Source organism: Lynx canadensis, chromosome A3, assembly GCF_007474595.2.
Source record: "Lynx canadensis isolate LIC74 chromosome A3, mLynCan4.pri.v2, whole genome shotgun sequence".
Lineage (NCBI taxonomy): Eukaryota > Metazoa > Chordata > Mammalia > Carnivora > Felidae > Lynx > Lynx canadensis.
In genome coordinates, this window is record NC_044305.1 from 133185263 (window position 1) to 133209037 (window position 23775).

General features: G+C 52.6%; 1 protein-coding gene and 1 non-coding gene across 8 annotated transcripts in view; both read right to left on the minus strand.

The window, feature by feature from the left end:
• ASAP2 (ArfGAP with SH3 domain, ankyrin repeat and PH domain 2) overlaps positions 1–23775 on the minus strand; it is a 173264-nt gene that overhangs the window by 7322 nt on the left and 142167 nt on the right. For 4 of the 7 annotated variants that reach the window (XM_030311670.1, XM_030311669.1, XM_030311668.1 and 1 more), the window contains 9 exons: positions 22467–22561; positions 16146–16335; positions 14671–14756; positions 13079–13194; positions 11949–12016; positions 10604–10717; positions 8111–8363; positions 5328–5462; positions 3883–4054 (listed from right to left, as the gene is read on the minus strand). In XM_030311670.1, coding sequence (XP_030167530.1) covers positions 3883–4054; positions 5328–5462; positions 8111–8363; positions 10604–10717; positions 11949–12016; positions 13079–13194; positions 14671–14756; positions 16146–16335; positions 22467–22561 — 1229 coding nt within the window. The remainder of the gene's footprint in view (positions 1–3882; positions 4055–5327; positions 5463–8110; positions 8364–10603; positions 10718–11948; positions 12017–13078; positions 13195–14670; positions 14757–16145; positions 16336–22466; positions 22562–23775) is intronic. The other 3 variants (XM_030311673.1, XM_030311672.1, XM_030311671.1) reach the window with 1 other exon arrangement.
• On the minus strand, positions 7321–7427 carry LOC115511420. The gene has a single exon (XR_003968062.1). It is a non-coding gene; the product is annotated as a U6 spliceosomal RNA (small nuclear RNA).

Consider the following 23775-nt stretch of genomic DNA (forward strand, 5'->3'; position numbering starts at 1 on the left):
GAGGCTCAGTCGGTTGGGCGTCCGACTTCGGCTCAGGTCATGATCTCACAGTCTGTGAGTTCGAGCCCCACGTCAGGCTCTGTGCTGACAGCTCAGAGCCTGAAACCTGTTTCGGATTCTGTGTCTCCCTCTCTCTCTGCTCCTCCCCTGCTCATGCTCTGTCTCTCTCTGTCTCAAAAAGAAATAAAAACATTTAAAAAAAATTTTAAAAAAAGAAAGAAAAATCTTGAACCAGGCGCGCTTGGGTGGCTCAGTCGGTCAAGCGTCTGACTCTTGATCTCAGCTCAGGTTGTGACCGCAGTTTGTGAGATCAAGCCCTGAGTTGGGCTCCAAACTGAGCATGGAGCCTGCTTAAGAGTCTCTCTCTCCCTCTCTGAGAAAGAACAGAAAAAAGAGACAAGAAAAGAAAAGAAAAGAAAAGAAAAGAAAAGAAAAGAAAAGAAAAAGAAAGAAAGAAAGGGAACAAGCTTAAACCAACAAGACAAAGAGAACTGAAGAGGAAACATTCTGGAAGTGGCCACAGGAGGGAAGAATCCTAACCATGCCAGCTCATCTGAGGAGGGAGAACCCTCACGCAGTAAGGAAGCCCTGAAGGACGCCCATCTGTGCTCTGAGCCCCAAGGCTTATAAGCCCGTGGGAGGGGGCACGCATGCACGTGAGTGGGGGAGGGGCATAAAGAGAGAGAGAGAGAGAGAGAGAGAGAGAGAGAGAGAGAGAATCCCAAGCAGGCTCTGAACGAACTGTCAGCGCAGAGCCTGATGTGGGACTTGATCCCATAAACCATGAGATCATGACCTGAGATGAAATCAAGGCTTGTAGGCTTAACCGACGGAGCCACCCAGGGAGCCCTGCAGTTGGTTTTAATGCCTCAGCTGCAGTGGCAACTTTTGGGCAGAAAACACCAGATCTATGAGGAAAAGTCTCTAACATAACAGAAACGAAAACAAAGACAATGGACACGGAAGAAACAAAGTATGCAGAAAAGCAAAAGCTAAACTAAACAACTCCCCCTCCATCCCTATAACCATCATTAATAATCTGAGACGAGAGAAAATGATTTCATGAAACAAAAAGGATACTATTAACTTGAAAATTATATGACAGCTGAAACAAAAAAATTCAATGAAAGACCTGGAAGATGACATAAAGGAAATCTCCCAGAAGGCAGACTTAAAAAGCAAGTAAGCAATGCAGAAATGGAAGCGACAGGTGGCAGAGAGCGGTCCCTCCACGGAGCAGAGCTGCACTTCCAGCCCCGCCCTCCAGGTGGAGCCATGGGACTGGCTCTGGTCAAAGGCACCCTTCTCCAGTCTCTTCCTCAGGAAATAACCCTAGGAACAGGGTTCAGAAGTAGAAAGGGTCTGGGTCTCTGACTCACCCCTTGGGGCTGCTGCACAAGCAAGAATACAGGCGCTCAATTTTGTGTAAGAAGTCAACTTCCAGCTGTTAAACCACGGAGATTCAGGGGCAGGCTGATAGAGCTATCAGCTTACCCGAATGAAAAAGAAAAGACGATACATGTAGAGGAAAAGCCAACGGAGTCTGACATCTGAGTAACACGAATTATATTACAAGCAAGAACAGAGGGGCACCTGGGTGGTTTGGTCAGTTAAGTGTCCGACTTCAGCTTAGGTCATGGTCTCACGGTTCGTGAGTCTGAGCCCTGCGTCGGGCTCTCTGCTGTCAGTACAGAGCCGGCTTCAGATCCTCTGTCCCTCTCTTTCTCTGCCTCTCCCCTGCTTGTGTTCTCTCCCTCTCTCTCAAAAGTAAACATAAATAAAAATAAATAAATAAATAAACAAAAGAACAGAGAAAACAGAAATTAAGACAGTAAAAAAAAAAAAAAAAAATCAATGAAATTTCTCAGAACTGAAGGCGGTAGTCTATATCCTGAAAGGCTCCATCATCTACCTGGTGGCAGGGATGAAAAAAGGCCCATCCTGGGGAGTCGGAGCCTCGGCAGGGACAGGAGGCCTGAGGGGGTGCGCCTGAGTGGGACGGAGGAGGGTGCTTGGCGGGGCAGTGAGAGCCCCAGCAGGGCGAAGAGGGTCTCCATGTGGGGCCCCAGATCTCAGCAGGGAGAGGAGGAGGTGAGGCAGAGATGGGAGACTGGCTTCATGGGGGTATTGATCGTCAACGTAGAAGCCAGATTTCTCATCACTGGAAAAGGGAGTAAGGAGCCCAGCAAAGGAGATGAGAATAGACCCTGTGGTGCTTTGAGAACACTGCCCCCAAACCCTCTCCTGAGAGCTGGAGTCTACACCACCCTGTGCTACCATTCCCACGCCAACCCTGAGTCTGGGATCTGCCACTGTTTGACCAGTGATACATGACCGAAGTGACAACCTGCCATTTTCCAGGGCTGGGCCTGTCTCTTGGGACTTGTTCTCGGGCCCAGTCGCCACGATTCGAGGAAGCCCTCGCCACATGCAGAGGCCACATACGTGCAAGCTTTCTAGCCAACGGCCCCAGCTGATAGCCAGCATCAACCACCAGATGCGTGGGCTGGAGAGATGACACGAGCCTCAGCCTGTGAGTCACTTTCTGTGTTGGACCATCCCTGGCCTTGAGTCTTCCAGCTAGGGCTTCAGATATTGTGGAGACCAGATAAGCTAACTTCACGATGCTGATCCAAATTCCTGACAGAGTCTGGTAGCAGAATACAATGGTTGTGTCCCATGTCAGTAAGTCTTGGTGTGGTTTGTTACTGCAACTGAAAAGGGAGATAGTGTGAACTCATGGATTTTGACACAGAAATAGAAATATAGAGATAAATGTGTTTATAGATACAGATATGCACAGATATACACCTATGTATGTACATGGGTGTGTCCCCAGTTCTGACCACTCAGAGGGCCTGCCTGGGAGCAAGGATACCCCAAGAGCAATGAGCACACACAGTATTCGGACCTTGGCTTCTAAGTATCACTGCCGCTAAAAGAAAACCATCTTTCACTATAAGGATCCAGCTGGAAACCATGAACTGGATCCCTTTGTGGAAAAGGACAAACCTTTGGGTAAGTGGCAAACCTTGTATGGGTTTTAAGAACTGGAAGGTACTGATGTGTCTATGTTAACTTTCTCTCTTTTTTTTTTTTTTTCCCAACGTTTTTATTTATTTTTTGGGGGACAGAGAGAGACAGAGCATGAACGGGGGAGGGGCAGAGAGAGAGGGAGACACAGAATCGGAAGCAGGCTCCAGGCTCCGAGCCATCAGCCCAGAGCCCGACGCGGGGCTCGAACTCGCGGAGCGCGAGATCGTGACCTGGCTGAAGTCGGACGCTTAACCGACTGCGCCACCCAGGCGCCCCACTTTCTCTCTTTTTTAAAGATTTTATTTTTAAGTAATCTCTACACCCAACATGGGGCTCGAACTCACAACCCCGAGATCAAGAGTCTCACGCTCTACTGTCTGAGCCAACCAGGTGCCCCACTATGTTAGCTTTCTGATCGTGCTGGTTGTATTGTGCTTATGCAGGAGAACATCCTCGTCTGTAGGAAATATATGCCCACATTGCGGAGGATGCATACGAGTAAGATAACCTTGCGAGCAACAAACTGAAGCTACAGGTCCAGCGTCTCGAGGACCTTCATTCCCCCAAATCCAGTGCCTGTGCTACACGAAACCTACACTCGTCATGTGGATAGAAGACATACGTTTGTATGAAAATTTTTAGCTTAATAATGTTGATATATTATTTTTAAGACGCTTAAGCCTGATGAATTCGTCAGGTGACACCGGTACTCAAACGTTAGAGTGGAAGCACTGGAAATTTCAGATGAAGGACTGGGGCCGCTGCCGCTTGGAAGCTCCTTGAACGCAAGCAGCCAGGATGGCAGTTTGGCCAGGCCCTGCGGGCCACATGAAGACAGGCGGTTACCCGGGAGCAGGCCTCTTCTGCGGGAGGCGGCTGGGCGGCTGGGGTGGCAGGGGCGGGGGCGGGGCTTTGCTCAGCGGGATCCCAGGCTGGGCAGACTTGCTCGGCTGGCCCAAGGCTTCGATCACACTGGGCGTTTTTGCTACCGGAGGGGGCGGCGCGGGAGCCAGGGGATCTGTGGAAAGAAAAGGAGAGCCACACAGACTGTCAGACTTCCTCACGCCCCCAGCCTTCTCACCCGAGGCTGCTCTGATAAGGGCTTCCTTTTTTCTATGGTGATTTCATAAGAACAAAAACCTCTTTTCATTGCAGGTTTTTATTAAGCGGTATTGGCAGGGAGTCCTTCCGAGCCTCAAGTCAGGGTTAAAATGCCTCTATGAGCCTGTACCTTCCCCGTTGGAAGTCCCTGTGGGGATGCCGCCACAGTTTTGTGCTGTCCACCCTGAGACCTGGACTCAAGTCTGGGGCTGGGCCTTCCTGGGCCAATCCTCTTTCTGCCTCAGCCGCCCCTGTGGGCCCTACACATTTCACCAGGCTTCCAGCAGGTCACTGTGAGACCGCCCTAGAGTGCTCACTCTGTGAAGACTCCACAGTCTGTGCGGAGGGCAGGGCAAAGACTTGGGAGGCTGAGGATCAGAGAAGTGACGTGCTTTCCCCTCAGGTCAGAAAGTTGGCGAGACGGGCAGTTGGGCCTCGAGCCCTTGGCTCCTCTCCCCGCTTTCCCCTCTCGGACAAACATTAGTGCTGTCCCCAAATATCCAGGGTCCTCGCTGAGGCAGTTAACTGTCCTCAGGACAGGACGGGGACGCCCAAGGAGCCTTCCAGTGCCACCGGTGCACGTGCACATGGCACTTTACTGCAGCCGGGGCTCGGTTTCTCCTGCCTTAGCTTAAAAACTGCAGGGAAAAACCTGGGGGAAGTCCGTGCTCTCTGTGTGGGCCCCGAGGTGCCAGGACCCCTCCCCCTGCCAGCCCAGCAGAGCAGGGACGAGACAGGCTCAGGGCCTGCATCCAGGGCTTGCCTCACTGCTCTAGGAAAGATGTTCCTCTTCTCCAGCCCCCTCCCCTAGGTCCCGGGACTTTCACCTACATGTCGATATTGAAGAAAAACACATGCCAGATTACATCCGAATGACTGTGCCCAAATATTGAGGACCGCCAAGTGGCCAAAGGAAATGAAGCCCTGGGCTCATGCGTGACAGGAGGAGATGTTGCTGAAATGCTCGGGAAGACAGAGGAGGAGAGTGTGTGAGCACCCCCCCCCAGCATGGGGTGCGGGACAGACAGGAGCCTGCAGCTGGGGAGGGCGGCCGGAGGGGCCAGGGCTGGGAACGGCAGCGGCTTGCGGGCGTGCAGCATCGCAGCTGTCCCCTCGCGGCCGCCGAAAGCACCCCCCAGCCATCCGGATCGAAAAGCCCACTGGCAAGAAAGGAAAAAGGAAAAACGTACTGGTAGATGTCACGCGAAGAGGGGGCAGCGGTGGATGGACAGCTGGCGGATCTGACGAAGATCGCTGCCTGCTTACACCGTCCACACTTACAGAGTTTGTCTTCCACAGGGCGTTAGCGGAGGAGGCTGGCTGAACTGCACACGCACGCACATGCACACGCACGCACATGCACACGCAGGCATGCACACATACACACGAATGCACGCACAGGCACAGAACAAAAACAGAAACAGAACACTGCATTATTGATCCTCTCTCTCAGAAAAACGATAAATATGACCCTTCTAGAATAGCATTAAGACCACAAATAGAATGATTTTTTTTTTTTTTTTAATTCTTGTCTCTGGTATCTGGAGGATGGACACTGCTACACACAGTGGTGCTTCTGGGAAAATTATCAGCTGGTTTTCACAATCTTATGGATTTTCTTTCTCCAATATGAATACCATTTGAGGAGGGAAATGAGTAACCACAATGACGTATGTCCTGAGCATTGCACTCCAGCCTGTAGAACATCTGCTGGCCTCTACCCATCCATCAAGTCCTCCCCTGGGTGCACGCACAGGGGAGCACCTGTCCTCGGACCGCATGGAGAGAAGGGTACAAATTAGAGACAGGTGAGGGCTCCCCACCTCCTGCAAACATTTCTGGCTAGAAGTCAGGTGACACCAAGGAGGCTCGGCTGACATACCAGGGAGACGGCACCTGCCCAGGTCACAGTCCCTCCTCTGCCCCACAAAGCTCTGCACACAGGAGGGGCCTGTGTCTGAGGCTGTGCATGGCCCACAAAGTGGGGCCCCGGGCTTGGGGTGGAAAACAGGCACCCTCACGCAGGGCATTTCTGCGGTGGACAATGTCCGTCCCCGGGTGGGGCACTCAACGTTGGCTCCCTTTTCCGTCTGTCATGTGGGCACCAGGGTGTACTAGACTGAGAACCAGGGGACCCTTTGGGGGGTTATAGGGATGAAGTGCAAGCACACCATCAAAGGAGAACATGAAGCTAACCACAGGAATAGCCAGGAAAATAAACTATGAAAAACCCCAAACCCTCTAAGACTTTAGGAGAGCAAAAAATAAAGATGAACAGTTTTTTATTCCTTTTGCATGACCAACAGAGCAAAATAAAGTCTTTCCTCCAATGACACACAAAGTCAGTAAAAGCCACTAATGGGGTGGAGGGGACCAAATCATTGCAGCTGCAGCCTTGCACAGTGAATACATGTACACAGGGCGTGGGAGGAGGCTGGGCAGACAGGAGGCCCCACAAGGACCCGACCATGGCGGGATGCCCTGGGCCCCTCCCGGCCAGTGCAAGAAGCCTGACCTTGCGGCCTCTCTCCTGCTCAGGAATTGCCCCAACAAGTCCAGGGGTGTGGGCACGAGGGGGGCACAGGCTCTGTGGGGGAGGGCAAGTGGGCGGCTTCTGGGGCCCGCCTGGGCAGCACCCGCTCTCCTCTCGGGGGTCTGCTCCAGTGACCTAGACGACAGGCCCCTCAGCCTTCTCTGGGCCTCCCTGAGAGCTGGGGACAGGGCCATGGTGGGGGTGGCCTCGACCCAGGTGCTGGCAGCTGCCATCCTCGCTCCCCGGCCAGGGCTACAACCCTCACTCACGCCCCCTCCCGGAGAGCAGCTGTTGCACAAGTGCCACGTGGACCGGCAGCAGCCTCCAGCGGGGCGGGGACATCACACCCTCCTTCTCGTGGGAAGCCCTCCGGAGGCCACCGGCCGCGTCGGGCAGCCCCAGCCCACAGCTATGCCGGCCGCTTGCTGGATCGGCCTCCAAGGAGCAGAAGGCCAGCTGGCCGTCAGTCCTGGGAAAAGTACCTAACCTGTGGGGGCCTCAGTTTCCATTTTTTTTTAATGTTTTAAAATCCTTTTATTTTCTAAAATTTTTATTTATTTTTATCTTACTTTTTTGAGTTACATCCAAGTTAGTTACCATACAGTGCAACAATGATTTCACGAGTAGATTCCTTATGCCCCTTACTTGTTAAAAATAAGGAACGCTTGATGACTTTGCATGTTATCCTGGCACAGGGGCCGTGCTAATCTTCTCCGTATCATTCCAATTTTAGTGTGTGTGCTGCCGAAGCGAGCACCTCAGTTTCCATTTTAATAAAAATAAAAACCAGCATCTGGGAAGTCCAACTCATTGCGTTGTGACAGAACAACTAACGGCAAGCACGGCAAGCTCTGGCACTTAAGGCACCGGCAGGACCCACGGGGATCGTTTTGTATTTTTACAATCAGGTTGCGCACCGTTCCCCAAATCAGCGTCTTTGTATCCTTCATTTCGTGGGGCTGGCAGAGATAGAAGGTACCAGGCAGGCATCACAAGCTGGCTGAAGGCAGGCGGTGGGGGGGGGGGGGGGGGGGGGGGGGGCGAGTGGAGGGATGATGACACAGGACAGAACTAAGGCAGGGGGAGGGGTGCTGAGCGGTAAAAGCAGACAGAAAAGAACAGAAAGGAGGTCTGCGGGAAGGTCTCACAGGACCAGCGTCACGAGCCGAGCCACCCGCCTCAGGCTGCCCTGGTGGAGTCCGTGCGCTCCCCCCAGTGACACAAATGCCACATCTCTGCCCAGAACAAGGACAGAGTCAGAGGCTCCACCACCACCCGGCATCCTAAGACCGGAGAGCTCCTTGAGGATGTCAACACCATGACCGTAGGACACAAAACCCCACATGTCATCGAGCAGGGGGCAAAGCAACTAGAAACTTCCCAGAGCGAAAACCAAACAACACCCTTTGTGCGCCGGCGCGAGCTACGACGGTTCAGTACCTTTGGCAACGTTCCGCGGGGGCAGTGGGGGGGCGCTGGCCGTGCTGGGGGCCGCAGGCTGGGAGGGCGGCGGGCTGCCACTGAGGATGGTTCCGTACGTCTCGTTCTGCAGGATGCTGGGCACAAAGCCCCTCTGCTTGTCCTTGGCCAGGCTGGCGGCATCTCTGGCCAAAGACGCGGCACTCGACTGCAGCTGGTTGGACCCCAGCTGGTAGAAGCTGACGGGCCGGTCTTCTCGCCGACTGGGACTGGGCTGCAGAGGGTGAAATGCACACACGCTGACCTCCCGGTCACAGCGTCCAGGCTACTCGTGCACACCACTGCTACTTGGGCCCGGTGCCTTTTTGGCTCTCAGCCATCACGTGAGAGCTGCAAGGCTTAAAAGTTACTCTCACCATGTCTCTTAACAGACACACACACACACAGCCGTGGTTTATAATTTACACACCTCCATTCTGTGAAGGATTTAAAACACGGGCGATTTCATCCTTATTAGCCAGAGCTAATTTAAGCTAGATCTGCATTTTCATTGCATTTCCCCTTCGTACACATGCTTTCCATTGAGGACCCAGCTACACTCAATCCCCAACAGCTACGTGGCAAATTCGGGGGAGGTCAATGTTTCTTCCAGTATGAATGCACCTCTTGAGATTCCTCTAACTCAGGGTCAGCGGACCACGGCCTGGGGGCCACCACCTGCTTTATAAATAAAGTTTATTAGAACACAGCCATGCCTAGTCATTTACAAATTGCAGTTGCTTTCAAGCCACCCTGCCAGAGCTGAGTAGGCACAGAAAAGATGGTGACAGTTCAGGCCCAAGAGCCTGAATATTTACCACCCGGCCCTTTTGGTTTGCTAACCCTAGCTCCGTCTGAAGGTCACGTGCATGGAATCACGACTCGGGTGACTCAGATCTAATTCGTTTTAAACGTCAGCTTCATTGTAACAGCTATGATCTTCAGCAACTATCTTAACCTGGCTGACCCTGTTTCTCCTCTGTTCAATGGGTAGAACTTTGCTTCTCTAGCACAGTGCCAGCTTAGCAGTTAAACTGTTGGCTGATATACCCCACCTCCCCTCACAGGACCACCTGCCCAGTCAAGGCTCTGGCCAACCCAATGGCTCACACTCAGCTCAGCTATGCAGAACTCAATGGCTAGTGGTCTTCACGCATATTTTGAATTCAACAAAGCCCATGGCTATATGAACTATACCCACCTCTGCTGGAAACAGGGAGTGGGTAGATGAGCGTTAGCACTTGCTGTCAGACTTCTGTTTGGACCATGGGACCTGCTGTGTCCTGCTCACGCAAGAATGGGATGCGTGTGCTCACTCTGGGGCCGATGCGTCCTATCTTTTTTTAAGGTGGGTAAGTGTAACATCAGTCAGCTCTCCTCACTTTGATACTGTTTTATACCTAACTCAGTGGAGAAGTTTCTTATTTGAAGACATAGCAAGCAGGTATGTTAACGGCTCCATGAACGAGGACAGTCAAGGAAATTTCAGAAATGCCGTATATACATGTAATCAGACAGGCTCAATGCACATCAGAATATTCAATAGGAAATTTTACGTGGAGGGCACCTGGGTGGCTCAGTCGGTTAAGTGTCCGACGTTAGCTCAGGTCATGATCTCAGGTTTGTGAGTTTGAGCCTAGCCTTGCATCAGACGGGCTCTCTGGGGTCAGTACAGAGCCTGCTTCAGATCCTCTGTCCCTCCCCTCTCTGTCCCTCCCCCACTTGTGTGCTCGCTGTCTCTAAAAATAAAGAAAACATTTTTTTTTTTTTTAAAAAGGAAAGTTTACATGGCATTTTCCACTAATTTCACAGCAGCTAGGAGTGTGGGCTCTGGAGTCCGCCTGCTGGAGTCTGACTCAGCTCTGAGACCTGTGTGAAGGTGGTAACCTGCCAGGAGCCCTCCAAGTGTGCAAGACAGCGTGCCATGAGCAGGGAGCTGGACTCAGAGGCAAGTGCCCTCAGTCTGGCCCCAAGCTGGTCTCTAAATACTAAGCTTCACTGTGGCCGAGTCAACTTCTCTCGACTCTCGAAGCTTCCGTGACCCCATCGAATAGAGGAAAAAGTTGGACCCACAGTTCTAAAGGCCATTTAATGATTCTAGTTAAGGTTTTAACGGCTGATGAGTGGACATGACCCGCGACACTGGGGGCCCCTGGCTCTTCATCACATGCACAGTGCAAGGACTTCCTCTAAAACCCACTAGACTCCACGCCCCCCCCCCCATTTCTTCCCCTCAGATCAAACGGTGGGCAGCTAATGACGACGACACAAGGAATGTTCCCTTGTTCCCAAGAGCTGGGAGACAGGTGGCAGCTGTGGGAAGGGTGAAACCAAAAACCTACTGAGATCAATGGAGGCAAAAAGCGAACTCCACTTCTACAAAACTGCTCTGTGCGCAGATTAGAAGCCAGGATCCACCCCGCTCGGAACAAAGCTCATGACGACACCCCTGGCGTCCCTCGGCCGGGCACTGACCTGCAGTTTCTCGTCCACATCGTCATCGCTCTCATCCAGGTCTTCGTGGAGCAGCCGCCACTCGTACTCGACGTGGACGTGGGAATTGAACCTCCCAGACAAGGCCTGCGTCAGCTGAGAGGACAAAGGGCCGTCAGTGACACTGCACGCGAGGCGAGCAGCCCTGGGTGGCACGGGGTGGGGGAGGCAGAGACCCCAGGGTGAGGCCGGCTGAAACTCCCCTCCCTATTTCACAGAGGACCTTGAAACGCAAACCTCGTAGCTGCCCTTTCGTGTTCTGTAAACGGTACAGGGCGGTGGGCAGGCAAGGGCTATTCGAGGTCTCAAGGACGGCCTGGAGGTGCTGACAACCACACACAGGAGCAAACTCAACAGAGAATGGACGTTTCCACTGTTAACCCAACCATCTTGACCAGCACTAAAGATGATGCCCCAAAGAAAAGGATGTGAATGACTATTTTCACAATACTCTCGGGGAACAGATAGCTAGTTCCATTTTAGATACACGGGAGAGAAGCAAATCCCTTTCTTAGCACGTTAGCCCTTAATTTCCTCCAGAGCCAGAGAGTAGCTGTGTGACCTTGGGCAAGTTACTTAACCCTTCTGTGTCTGTTTCCTCACCTGTAAAATAGGGATAACAGAAGAAACCGTGTCATGGGTGGCTATCAAGATTGAACGAGTTAGGGGATATCAACTACTTAGAATAGCACCTGGTACTCATCCCACACTTCCGTAACATTTACAACGAATAGCTCTCTTTATCGAGCACTGGTTGAGCTTCTGAGTGCAACACTAATTCCCACAACAACCTTGTGAACTGGTAGAGCGGACTCCACTTTACAAACAAGGAAACAGCGAGAGAGTTGGCATTGGTGCGGCCTTCCCGAGTCATGGTGGTGGAGCCCTACCGCCTAAGCCCATGGGCTCTGCCCCCTAGCTGCACTGTCACTGCCTGATCTAGAACAGGGCAGGAAACAATGGTGCAGAACCATCTGGAAGATTCGGGGTTGGGGAACAGAGTAAGAACACCAGCTTTGGATGCTGCTGTGAAGGGACGAGCTGGTGGCTTCCCGACTCCAGGGATGAGCCAAAGCCGTGGTGGCCCCCGGATCTCTGCTCCTGTTGCCCCAGATTAATGCCAGGACCACCATCAACATGTCCAACCAGCAAACGCCCACTGGCGTTCTAAGTGTCATTACGAGGGGGTGGCCACCTCCTCTTGAAAGACCCCCCAGTGTGCCTTCTCCTGGCTATCCCCTCTAGGGTCCACACTTTGCAGAGGGCAGGGCCCCTTCCTGGCCCAGGAAGGGACCCCTGGCCACGTCCACACCGGGTGGAGACTCACCAGCTCCTCACAGTGCTCGTGCCGGAGGCGTCTGGCGATGTCCAGTGGCGTCTCCCCCGACTCGTTAGCTAAAAGGCAGGGCAACAAAGGGTGGCATTATGACAAAAACAAGCGAAGGCCGGATTATCAGGAGGCAGTTAAAAGAGGTACAGAGAAGCAGCACTCAATCGAAGTGAGCACGATTAACGAATCCCACGGTGAGTCTGGAGCAGGGGCGGAACTGGTCTCGTAACCGTACAGACCTGTGGCGGAACACGGTCGGGAGACGTCAGGAGACCGTTTGAGTTGGCCATGGGCACAGAACGGCACTCCTCAGCAGTCTGCAAATCCGAAACCGTGCATTTTCTTCTAAATAAGCCTCTGCCAACAAGGTTTGATTAATAAAAAAAAAAAAAAAAAGCCAACTCAGAGACACCTGGGAGGCTCAGTTAAGCATCCGACTCTAAATTTCAGCTCAGGTTATGATCTCACGGTTGTGGGATACAGCCCCGTGTCAGTTGCGTCAGGCTCAATGCTGGGCAAGGAACCTGCTTCAAAATCTCTCTCTCTCCCTCTACCCACCCTCCCAAAAAATAGAAAAAAAAAAAGAAACTTGACTCAAGAAGGTGCGTGCCTTCTTTGTGTTCTCTTTGCTCTCTGTTCCACAGTTCTTCCAAATCACTTCCTCCCAACACAGTCACCACCACCTGCCCTCGGATGGCTGCCAGCGTGTCAGGGTCCCACGCGGGAGGGAGAAATGAAGGCCCAACAGATCAGGGTCCCTCGTGGAGGAGACTCGGTGCCATGAGTGGCAGTAAACAGTGTCTCTTCACTGCCCCGTAAGTAAATTTTCCACCCTGGGGCCAGGAAGAGACTAAGCCTGATGCTGGGTGGGGGTTCTGAACAGGAGGGCAAGACGCCCCAGAGCTTGTTCAAATTCACGTCCGTGTGAGTGTCGTCTGTGGGGCCTGAGCTCTGCTTCTCATAACCTATAAAATACCTGCCGAAGGTGGGAGGTCTATGTATCAGAGGGAGGGCGACTGCTGACAAATACGGGACACGGCAGCCATGCGGGGCACGCGGGGAGAGGCCCCCCCCGCCTTTGGAGGGCAGGGCCCGCGCACGGGGCCAGGCCGGCGCCACCCGCTCACCCGTCTCGATGGAGGCCTTCCCCCGCAGGAGCAGCTTCAGGCACTCGGCGTTGTCTGTCAGGCAGCAATAGTGCAGGGCGGTGCTGCCCTTCCCTGTCTGCTTATCCAGGTTCCCACTGGCCAAGAACGGGGACAGAAGAGAAAGAGCCATGAGGGGAAGGCCAGGGGGTCGGGCAGGTGAGCAGGGGAAGAGTCAAGCAACACCAGACAGTAGGGGATTTCTCCGAATCCCCCTCCGCGGTGGGGGCACAGGGCAGCATCCCCGCTCGTGGGGGTGAGGCAGCCGTGGCGGAAGGCCACCAGGGAGCCAGCAACAATGGCGGAGAAGGCCAGAAAGGGAGAGAGGCACCCCAAAAGGCACCGTGCTCCCCAGATGTGGGACAAGCCACTCAACCCCCTGGTGGGCGAAGCCCTGAAACGTGGCTGTCATCGTGAGGAGGAGGGACAGTGGGGCTTTGTGGCCCCGGGAAGGACAGATGGGGACGGTCACCAGGAGGAGACATCCACTGCTCTCCTCAGGACAGAACCTGCTACACTGTGAAAATAAGCTTCATCTTCTAACCTCTCCCCTCTTCCTGCTGCCCCCCTTCCATTCTGGAAGAAAGGAAACCAGGATTTCCCTTCTCACGCTCCAAGAATCTGCACTGGGAGAGGATGACGTCACTGAGCTGTTTCATCCAGGGTCCGCGGAGCCGCTGTTGCGCGCTAGGCGCTGGGTGGGCATTCGGGCTCCATCAGCGGGCGGCTTCCACTGAGTCCAGCAAACTGCTGACCGGCCCCCAGCCGCTCTGCCTCTGGCTACTTCTTCACTCTCTCCCCCAGCAACAGCAGGGAAAGGCAGAAATGCTGAATATGACCTTGCCATTGCACTGTGGAATTTTCCACTCCGTTTGGAGCCGTGTCAGCGGCCTGTGACCAGCATCTCCCGCAACACACGCCCCAAACCTCGATCAGGGAGTCAAGATACACCTTAACGGGTGTTTGTGGCTGACTGGCTGCCGCCAGGCAGGTGATAAACCAGAGTAAGGTGGGACGCACCAAGCAGCAGGACTATGCGGTGCACACACATGTGCACGTGCGCACACACACACACACACGCGCGCGCACAGGTTCTTTAAAGGCTACTTCTAATGAAGATATAGAAACAACTTTTCAAACCAGACAAAATGCCCACAACCCGGTGTTGCAGTTTACAATCTCAGCTTAGGCGGGTGGCTCAGGTATGGATCCCTGTGTCCCTGTTACCTCTCCCCACTGCTCTAGGGTACCCCGCCTGGGTCCTTGTGGGACACTCACAAGGGACGTGAGTGTGGGGATGGCCCTGTGGCGTTTTGGGGCCACGGACAGCCTGCCTTCCAGAGCCCAGAATTCAGAGGTATCGATCTGAGATCTGCTGAGTCCCAGACGCCAGAAGCCGGATCTTGCAGATATCCCACGAAGGGTCTCTGTCTTCACGTCCCAGGGTCTCTCAGGACCGGCCCCTGATGGCTCACTTCCTGTCCCACAGCCACATAATGAGGCAGGAACCTGATCCTTCCTCAGAAACACCAAGGAACAAAATCAAACGCCTCCCCTAAGTTTGGAACACCTACCTGTTCTGGACTAAAAAGTCTACGATGTGGAGAGAAGTCCGGTCCACCGATCTGACTGCAAGATGCAGGGCAGTTTCATCTGGCTCCTGAAGACCAAAGAGAAACATTCCAGAATTCCAAGGGGAGCGTTCAGTTTTGTGTTCAATGTGAGCAAAATTGTGTCTCTCTCTTCCAAAAGCCTTTTATTCTTTCTTTCAAAATGCTTCTAAGACATATGGTGTCTCTGTAGTCTCCAGAGCAAACTCTGCTCTTGGGACCATTTCGAGACTCCTTTCTCCACAGAAAATAATGAGAAATTCAGGGAGTTCACCTCGAAGTCCCCTCAATCTTGATATTCCTATCTCTGCACTAACAACACGAGGTGTTGCCTATAAGGTGCGTGTGGGGTCTTCGTCCAAAGACCCTAGGAAGTTTCCCCAGGCCTCTTATACCCAATCTTTTATACCTGCTGCCTGAATAAACATAAATGCTTACTTTAAAAATAACATTAGAGTTTTTCATTCTGTATTTACGGACAAGGCCAGGAGTGCTAATGCCCAGACTGTCTTCAATTTATACCAGGGGACACATGACCTCCACTGCCTTTTCTGAAAGAGTTCTGGCAGGTGGGGGAGGACCGGCCAGAGGAAGATGGTCTCAGGTGGGTGGGTGGGCGAGAGGGCTGGAGGCAAAGGCAATATCCATGGAACAGGGAACATGGGACAAAGAGGGAGGTGGCCCTCAGTCCACCTGCCGGGCCTGCTCAACCAGCCAGGGCCACTCCCCCGTCCTCTGGCTGGGGCAGGGCTCTGAGCTGGGCATGCCCTGAGCCACCCGGGCTTCACTTCTCTCTGTCTCTCTCTCAAACTTTGGATATCAGGCTCCACAGAACATGTGCTCGGCTGCTAAGGGGTATCGCCTGGCATCCCGCACCTTCGTTATGAGGACAAGGAGGTTTCAAGGGAATGTGAGCGTGTGTCTACAAGGTCACCCGTGGAAGAGAACTAGGACACATGCCGAGCTGTGACACTGGTAGCCGGTTTCCTATGGGATCGATCCTGCCATGCTCGATCCCATGCTACCCTGAGACCCCACCCTCTCCACAAGGCTCTCCCAGGAAAGTGGGGGGAATCCCTCCTACTCCGGCTCCCTCGGGGAGGAGGACACAGGTGGGGAGCAGGCTGGGGAGCTCTCCTTCCCAGGGAAGCCTCAGCAGCTGCTCCTCAAAGTCTGGCCGTCAGCCGCCCTGCACCCAGGAGACGGGACCCTCTGGCCTCTGAGAAGATGCTCCCTCCCCCAGGGGATGGGCTTTCCTTCCAAGGCTGGCATCATATTTTTGGTTGAAGAAGAATAAACCATGAATCTCTCCCCAGAGCACAACGTTGTCTTCCTTCAGAGAATTATACTACTTTCTCAGCATTTCTGATGACGCTGCCCTGCCACTCCCCACCCCCCTCTTTCTTTTCTTTTGTAAAAGTAGCAAGCCGCGCTCTTACGTGTCCGTTGGCCAGTGGGATTTTTTCTGTAAGATCCACACCATCGGCGTACGCTTGGAGTAATCCAAAAATATCTCTGGTTTTGACGGCCTCACAAAGGCTGTGGAGTTTGGCCGCATTATCCACGTGCTTTTTCCTTGCGTATTTCCTCTCAATGTACTTGGCAGTAATGTAGTCCTTCCTGGCATTCCTGAAACCAAGCATAACTGCCTTGTAAACGATTAAGGGCCTCTATTCAAACGTATCTAACCTTCAATTATCTGTAACCGTTAAAAGAAAAGAAAATCCTGCCCACACCTTCCTTGCAGGAAGCACTGGCGGGTAGGGAGCAATCTGCTGCGTGACCCTGGCAGTGCCTGCGTCCGGGGACACCCAGGGCAGTGAAATCCTCCAGTTTCCAACACAAGAGGCCTCGAGGCCCAGTGCAGGGTGACTGGGCCTCACTCAGGTGCCAACGGTAACTGGCCAGGTTAGGCAGGCTGGGAGGCCCTCCTCGAGAGCGAAGACAGCGGTGGGCCCCAGGGTGGCTCAGTCGGTTGAGCGTCTGACTTTGGCTCAGGTCATGATCTCGCGGTTTGTGAGTTTGAGCCCCGCGTCGGGCTCATTGCTGTCAGCACAGAGCCTGCTTCGGATCCTCTGTCCCCCCCTTCTCTCTGCCCCTCCCTGGCTTGTGCTCTCGCGCTCTCTCTCTCTCTCTCTCTCAAAAATAAATAAACATTAAGGAAAGAAAAAGAGGGAAGACAGTTATCTTCTCGTTTGTGGGCACTGTGCCTGGCAGAAAACGCACCACACATCTGATGAACCAGAACAAACTGTCAGCCTTTGTGGTCTATTTTCTGGCCTTCACATGGCATTGTGTTCACAGACTCTACCTCCCCCATGGAGCAGGGAACAGCACCAACTCCGGGGAGGCCAGTAGAAGTGTGGGTTCAGAACCCGCCCCCACCATACTGACGGTGTGTCCTGGGACAAGCATTTCATCTCTTGAGGCCTCAGGTCCTATTTGTGCAAACGTGTAAAACATGCCCTCGAGGAACTGGGAAAAATACATGAACTGACACATTTGCTGGGCACATGGTGGGTCCTTAGAGCCCTGGCACTTGCTGATCGAACTTAAAAGATGGAGAGCAAGGGGTGCCTGGGTGACTCAGTCAGTTAAGCGTCTGATTTCGGCTCAAGTCATGATCTCTCGTGGTTTGTGGGTTCGAGCCCCATGCCAGGCTCTGTGCTGACAGCTCGGAGCCTGGAGCCTGCTTTGGATTCTGTGTCTCCCTCTCTCTGTACCCTCCCCCTGCTCATGCTCTGTCTCTCTCTCTCAAAATAATAAACATTAAAAAAAAATGTTTTAAAAATGGAGAGCTAGAGAAACAGTAGCTCCTGGTCAGGAGGACTTTCAGCATTTTACTCCGAGGACCTTAACAAACAACAGCTGCAACAATAAAAAAAAAGTAGACAGGATTTTTGAGAGCTACAGTAAAAACGAAATTCCCTGTGGCAATCAAGTGAGAAGGGGCAGGAAGCAGCCCAGCTACCCATCAGCCGGTGAAGGGACGAACACACGTGGTCCGCCTACACAACGGAGTACTGTTCAGCCACATCGAGGAACACAGCTCTGACACAGGCTACATCATGGCTGAGCCCTGAAAACATCGTGCGAAGGAAAAGGGGCCAGACGGACACACAAGGCCACATGCTGTATGATCGCATTTACACGCAATGCCTGGAAGAGGCAAATTCATAGGGACAAAAAGCAGATTAGCAGGGCTGGGGGGTGGGGGGTGAAGGAGTGGAGGGGAGGGTGGAGTGGGTGATGCCTGACAGGCACAGCATTTTGTTTCGGGGGCAGAAAAATGTTCCAGACTGCGGTGATGGATGCATACTCTGTGAGTAGGGTGAACGTCACTGAATCTCATTTATTTATTTTTTAAATGTTTTACTTATTATTTTTTTTGAGAGAGGAGAGAGACAGAGTGTGAATGGGGGAGGGACAGAGAGAGAGAGAGACAGAGAGACAGAGACAGAGAGAGAGAGAGAGAGAGAGAGAGAGAGAGAGAGAGAGAGAATCCAAAGCAACTCTAGGTTCCAAGCTGTCAGCACAGAGCCCAACGTGGGGCTTGAACCCATGAACTGTGAGATCATGACCTGAGTTGAAGTCGGACACTTAACCGATGAGCCACCCAGATGCCCCTGAATTTCCATTTAAATGGGCGAGCTGTATGGTATGTGAATTGTATCTCAATAAAGCATGTCAGAGAAAACTGAATTCCACTGACAATACAAAAACTTAACTTTAGTCAACAGATGCACAGAAAATGACGCAACAGGATCGATTCCCTTGGCTCCTTTCTGGAAAATGTGAAGCACACTGGAATTTCAAGAAATTGGGCAGGGGAGGCTGAAGGAAAAGCTAGGGCCTGGTGGTCAGCTCTGGGAGACCACACAGTTCAGAGCCCGGGCTCCCAGTCAGACGGCTGCTCAAACGGGTTCCACTGCTTCCTGTCGAGGGGACAAGCCCTTCCCGTGACCACACCTGCTCTCGGGGCTGTTGCAGGTTACATGAGATAGCGCAGCATTCTGGAAACGCCAGCTGTAAGGACCACAACAGCATGGGATGAGGGGCCTCACAGTGAACCTGGTCGGCTCTTCTCAGCTCAGGGACTGTTCCTTCCCATCCTGCCACCAGGGCTGTGCCAACTGCGTCTGCCGTCAGCCACTGAGCCCCTCAGGTCAACACCGCAGGCCCCAGGGGGCGATGCAGGTCTGGGAGTGGGCAGGCCAACGCCAGGCTCCCAGCGATGGGGGGGCTACTCTCCCCACTACCGACTGCCTGCCCTACGACACTCACGGCCTGGGTGCTAATGAAGTGTGCTAACACACTTTCCGTGCGTCACCTCACAAACATCCAGCCCCTGGGCTTACAGGTCGAGCTGAGACAGGCGGTCTCATCTGGTCCTCACAACAAATGCTATCAACTTTTCTCGCCTCCCCCCTGCGGATAAGTAAACTGAAGTCTATCAAGAGGACCCAGAGTTCTGTTTCCGCACACAGTGGGAAGCTCTCTGAGGGCCGCCCCTGCTCTCGGGGTCCAGGTTCTCCTCAGGGGGCCTCCTAGCACAGTGCGGCATGCGGGGAATTGCTTAGTGACGTTTTGGGCTCGATGATGTGCCATATGTGACAACCTGTCTAATGATTCAAATTCTCCAGGTCTCTTATGATGAGCGGTTGGACCAGACAGTTGTGAAGTTGTAGGTAGTTTCAGTAAAACCCTTGTGAGATAATCATCACTGTGACCTCCCCCTGCCTTCCTTGGAAGGGGCTCAAGACATCCCGGACCCTGAGTTCTTAATGTTATTCACCTATCCGGGGCTCTGTGACCCCCGGAGGTCACGCCCACACAAGCATGGGCACAGACCTGGTCTTTGCACCACCACGCTCCACGGCTTCATGAAGGAAGTTTATTTACTCTGTCAGCGTGGTCCCCTCCCCACCTCTTGTTGTTTTGGAAAGGATTAGACTTTTGGAGAAAAGCAATGAACTTAAAATAACAACACATTTGGCGCGTACTTCTGAAGGATGGGCCTGTGTAAGGTCCTTAATCGCAGAAAAGGAACAGCGCTGCCTCCATCAACAGACACAAATCTGCCTGCTTCCCCCTCCCACCTATTTCTCTCTCTCCACACCCACCCCTAAATCCAAAATCTGGGGATTCATAGGCCACTAGAGGGTCTGCGCCTTCCCTGTCAACAGATTTGTGTGCAGATGGTATGTTGTCCTGAGATAAAGCCAGAAGCATACACTCCTTTCATCTGCAAGTAAAATATCAGCTTATTTAAATAGCCACAGAGCTGGGACTTTATCTTTGACTTGTTGATTCATTAAATATGTATTGAACCACCACAAGCAACATATTGCGGTGGGAAATACAAAAATCAGGAAGATGCGATCTATTAGAGAAATACGTGTAAATACTTTGGTACGATATAAAGTGGCACGGAAGGTTTTAAAATAGAGCCAAAGGCTACAGGAGCAGACAGACCAGCAGTTAACTTCACCCGAGCAGGTATGAAAGCAGGTGGCGTTTTGCCATCACACTGGCCATCCGCCTTCAATTTGGGGGAAAAAAAAAAGAAAAGAGGGGGAGGGCTACACTTCCTTCTCATTTGTGCCAAGGCTGGCGGTGGGTGGGGGGTGTTTCAATGCAGACAGAACGTTTATACTGAAGGAGTCAAAGCAGACCGTGTTCATGTTTTCAAAACATCTAGCCCCAGAGTAAACAAATTCTCTGCTTTTATAAGGCACCCCTGGTACTTGGAAGAAATTACTTATCAGACGCTTTGCTCAAAACTGATCAATATTACGGCGACTTGCGAGACTGGCACCTTCCCTGTATGTCGATTAGACTGTAAGTAAATGCAGCATACCAGACCATGACATTCCCTTTGTTGAACGGGAGCTTCCAGCAATCCCGGGAAGAGCTGGCTCACCTCTGGGTAACCCTCCAATTGAAAGCTAAACGGAGAGGACCCTGATCTCTCAGGGTTTGTGGGATCGGTGTGTAGCCCTTAGGTCGCCTCTACTGCCCACACCCAGGGTGAGCGAGCAGAGCTGATGACACCACCTGAGTCCAGGCCCACCCAACTGTCCCCTGACGACCACTCCGCTGGCTCTGTGAGCGGGCGAGGGTTGCCATATTAGAGGAGAGAGCTCAGAGCAGCCCCGGAACCTGCCCAGGTCCCACGACTGGCTAAGGTCCTACGTCCTATACCACCTGCCTCTCCAGGTTTGGGTAAGAATACAGATTTCGAACTCAGATCTTCATGCAGAGAGGACAATAACCTAGCCTCGTGCCTCGTACCCAGTCCCACAAAAACGCTATTGCCAGCATCTGCTACAGGATTCCAACAGGAAGCGACTCTAATCCAACACCAACCAAATGCTCATCTCAGATACCCGATACCTGAGGGGGTGTATCACGAACACGGTGTGTTCATGCCTGTACATGTCTAGGCTCTCTCACTGCATTGTTACCTCACCCAAATGCAAAAGAACACAGATCCCACCATCTCAGCTTCCCAAAGACAGGGCCCAACAAACTGGTTACAAACACTTAAATTCTCTGCCTTTGCCAAGGGCCTGTACTCCACCTGCTATGTGAAAAACCACTCCTAGAGCACTGTCCACGGCTCCTCACCTTATGTCCTTTAGGAGAGACCTGTGCCATCAATCCCCTCTCAACCTTCTTCCAAGGGCAATGTTGTCTCTGTAAAAGAATTTTTCTACTCTCTCTTATCACATTTTTCTCATTCCCTCCTGTCCTGCCGGATCACTGTGGTCCAGGCTCAGCACTCGAATGCAGGCGCTGGGTCTTTTAACTGCCCCGGGGACACCCCTCCTTCCGTCTGTCTGTCCCACCTTGCATTGTATGACAGTAGGTGATCACCCTCCAGCCACCTGGAGCAGAGAGGCCATCCACTGCCCGGACCTGCCAGTCTTCCGTCCACCTCTCGAGCCCAAAGACCAGTGTAAGCCGGGTGACTTATGCTCCATTTGAAAAGACTGGCAGGAAAATCTCCTGTAAGCTCTGCCCCGTCGGGCCGGCCGGATGCATGAGGCACAAAGCTTCTCGGTCAGGTTTTGGGTCAAAAGTGAAACAAGAACAAAAAATTCTTGTTGAAGAAAACAGCACACTCTCCACATCTGCAAGGACACTGGGCCAGAAAAGGATACGTGGCTCAGAATCTATGCAGAGAGGGGCGCCTGGGCGGCTCAGTCGGTTAAGCGTCCGACTTCGGCTCAGGTCGTGATCTTGTGGTTCGTGGGTTCGGGCCCCGCGTCGGGCTCTGTGCTGACAGCTCGGAGCCTGGAGCCCGCTTCGGATTCCGTGTCTCCCTCTCTCTCTGCCCCTCCCCCGCTTGTGCTCGCTCTCTTTCTCTCCCTCTCTCTCAAAAATAAACATTAAAGAAAATTTTTAGGATCTATGCAGAGGGAAGGGGCTTGAACTCCCCTGATGCAGAAGGTGAGGGGGTACCCATATGCCACCAGTGAGGGCGACACTCCTCACTCCTCCGTCATCGACCTAGAGCGTCGGCCAAAGCTGCCTTGCTGTGGCTTCTTCCTAAGGACACCAGCCACGCCAGTTTTTTTATCTGGATGCCCAAAAAGGTGACTTGCCAGAGAAAAAACCAAAACAAACCAGGGTGATCTATTCCCCAACGAAGCAACGACCGAGAGCCCCTAAACCTGTTACTGTCCTGCCTCACGGGGCTCGGGTACAAGGCCGGTCTTTGCTCAGAAAACAAAACCAGGCAGGTCCATACTTACATGTCGCTGCCCGGGTTGGGTTTGACCGAGTCCTCAGCCGGAAGGCAACACTCCATGATCTCATTGAAGCCTGCATTCCCAATATTCTTGGCAAGCTGCAAAAGCAGAAGTCTATTTCAGGGTACTCAATTATTAGTGCATTCCACTGCTGCGCACTACTCATGCGTTGATGGTTTATTTAACGGCCACTAAGAAACAGAGCGATACAGTGGTTTGCCGTTAATAAAGATGGACAAAACCCAAACCCCAAAGGTACTCATAAAACTAGAGATAAGAAGCAGCAGGTCTATTACGGAGAAATGTTCTTATAAAATGTCCCCTGGATAAAGCACCGAGGTGGACAGGAAGGGGCAGTCACTTGGTCCAGTGTCAGTTTCCACCCTCATCCCCTCCCCCAAAAAAACCAGTGCTCCCACTGAAATGGACCTAAAAAGATCTATTTATGCCAGCAAGGAGGCGGCTCTCATCCAGGGGAGAGTGCTGGGCCAGGAAGTCAAGACTCGGGTTCAAGTCACGGTTCTGTTCCCTGGCTTTGTGACCACACGCAAGTCAGTTTACCTGAGTTTCAATTTCTCACCAGTAAAACAGGGATGATACCTACCTCGTAAAAATAATAGAGTGGGGCAATTTAGGCGAAAGCCTAATTCGGTTCCATACACCGAAGCACAAAAATGTACTTGTTCCAAATGTAAGGTCCTCATGCAACGATCAACTTTCTTATTCATTAAAATTTAAATGAACACATTTTAATCAACGCTTCCCGAATACGAGGCAGTGTGTTCAACGCAGCTAGACTAGGGAGACAACTGTCGCGGCTTGTCTTAGTCAAGCACAATATGGCAACTGGCACTCTCCTGAGTGGAGGCACAACCTGGGTGAGCAGGAGCTCCTTAAAAGCAGGGGTTTAATCATCTTATTTGAGCACCCAGCCCAGCACCTGACAGAGATTAGCTTCTTCAATGTTTAATGAAACCAAACTGAAAGGCAGCACCTGGCCCAGGGCTCTCACGAGAACAGACAGTTCACCTCCCGCGTTGAACAGGGCACAATGGGGCCACGTGGAGCCTCTGATATCTCTGTTCTCGAGCAGTGACGCGGACACAGGGTCACAGGGCATGTTCTGGAAGATCAGACGGCTGCCTGAGCACCCCTTCTCTCTCCAGGGGTAAGTGACTGAAGTGACAGCCAAGGGGATCTGAGTTAGAGGAGCCTGAACTTTCTGGCGGTGAGAAACGTGAAGCAGTGAAATGGGATTGTGAGGGACGCCGCCGGACAAGGGATGTGCGACACCTTAGTAACCGTCCGATGC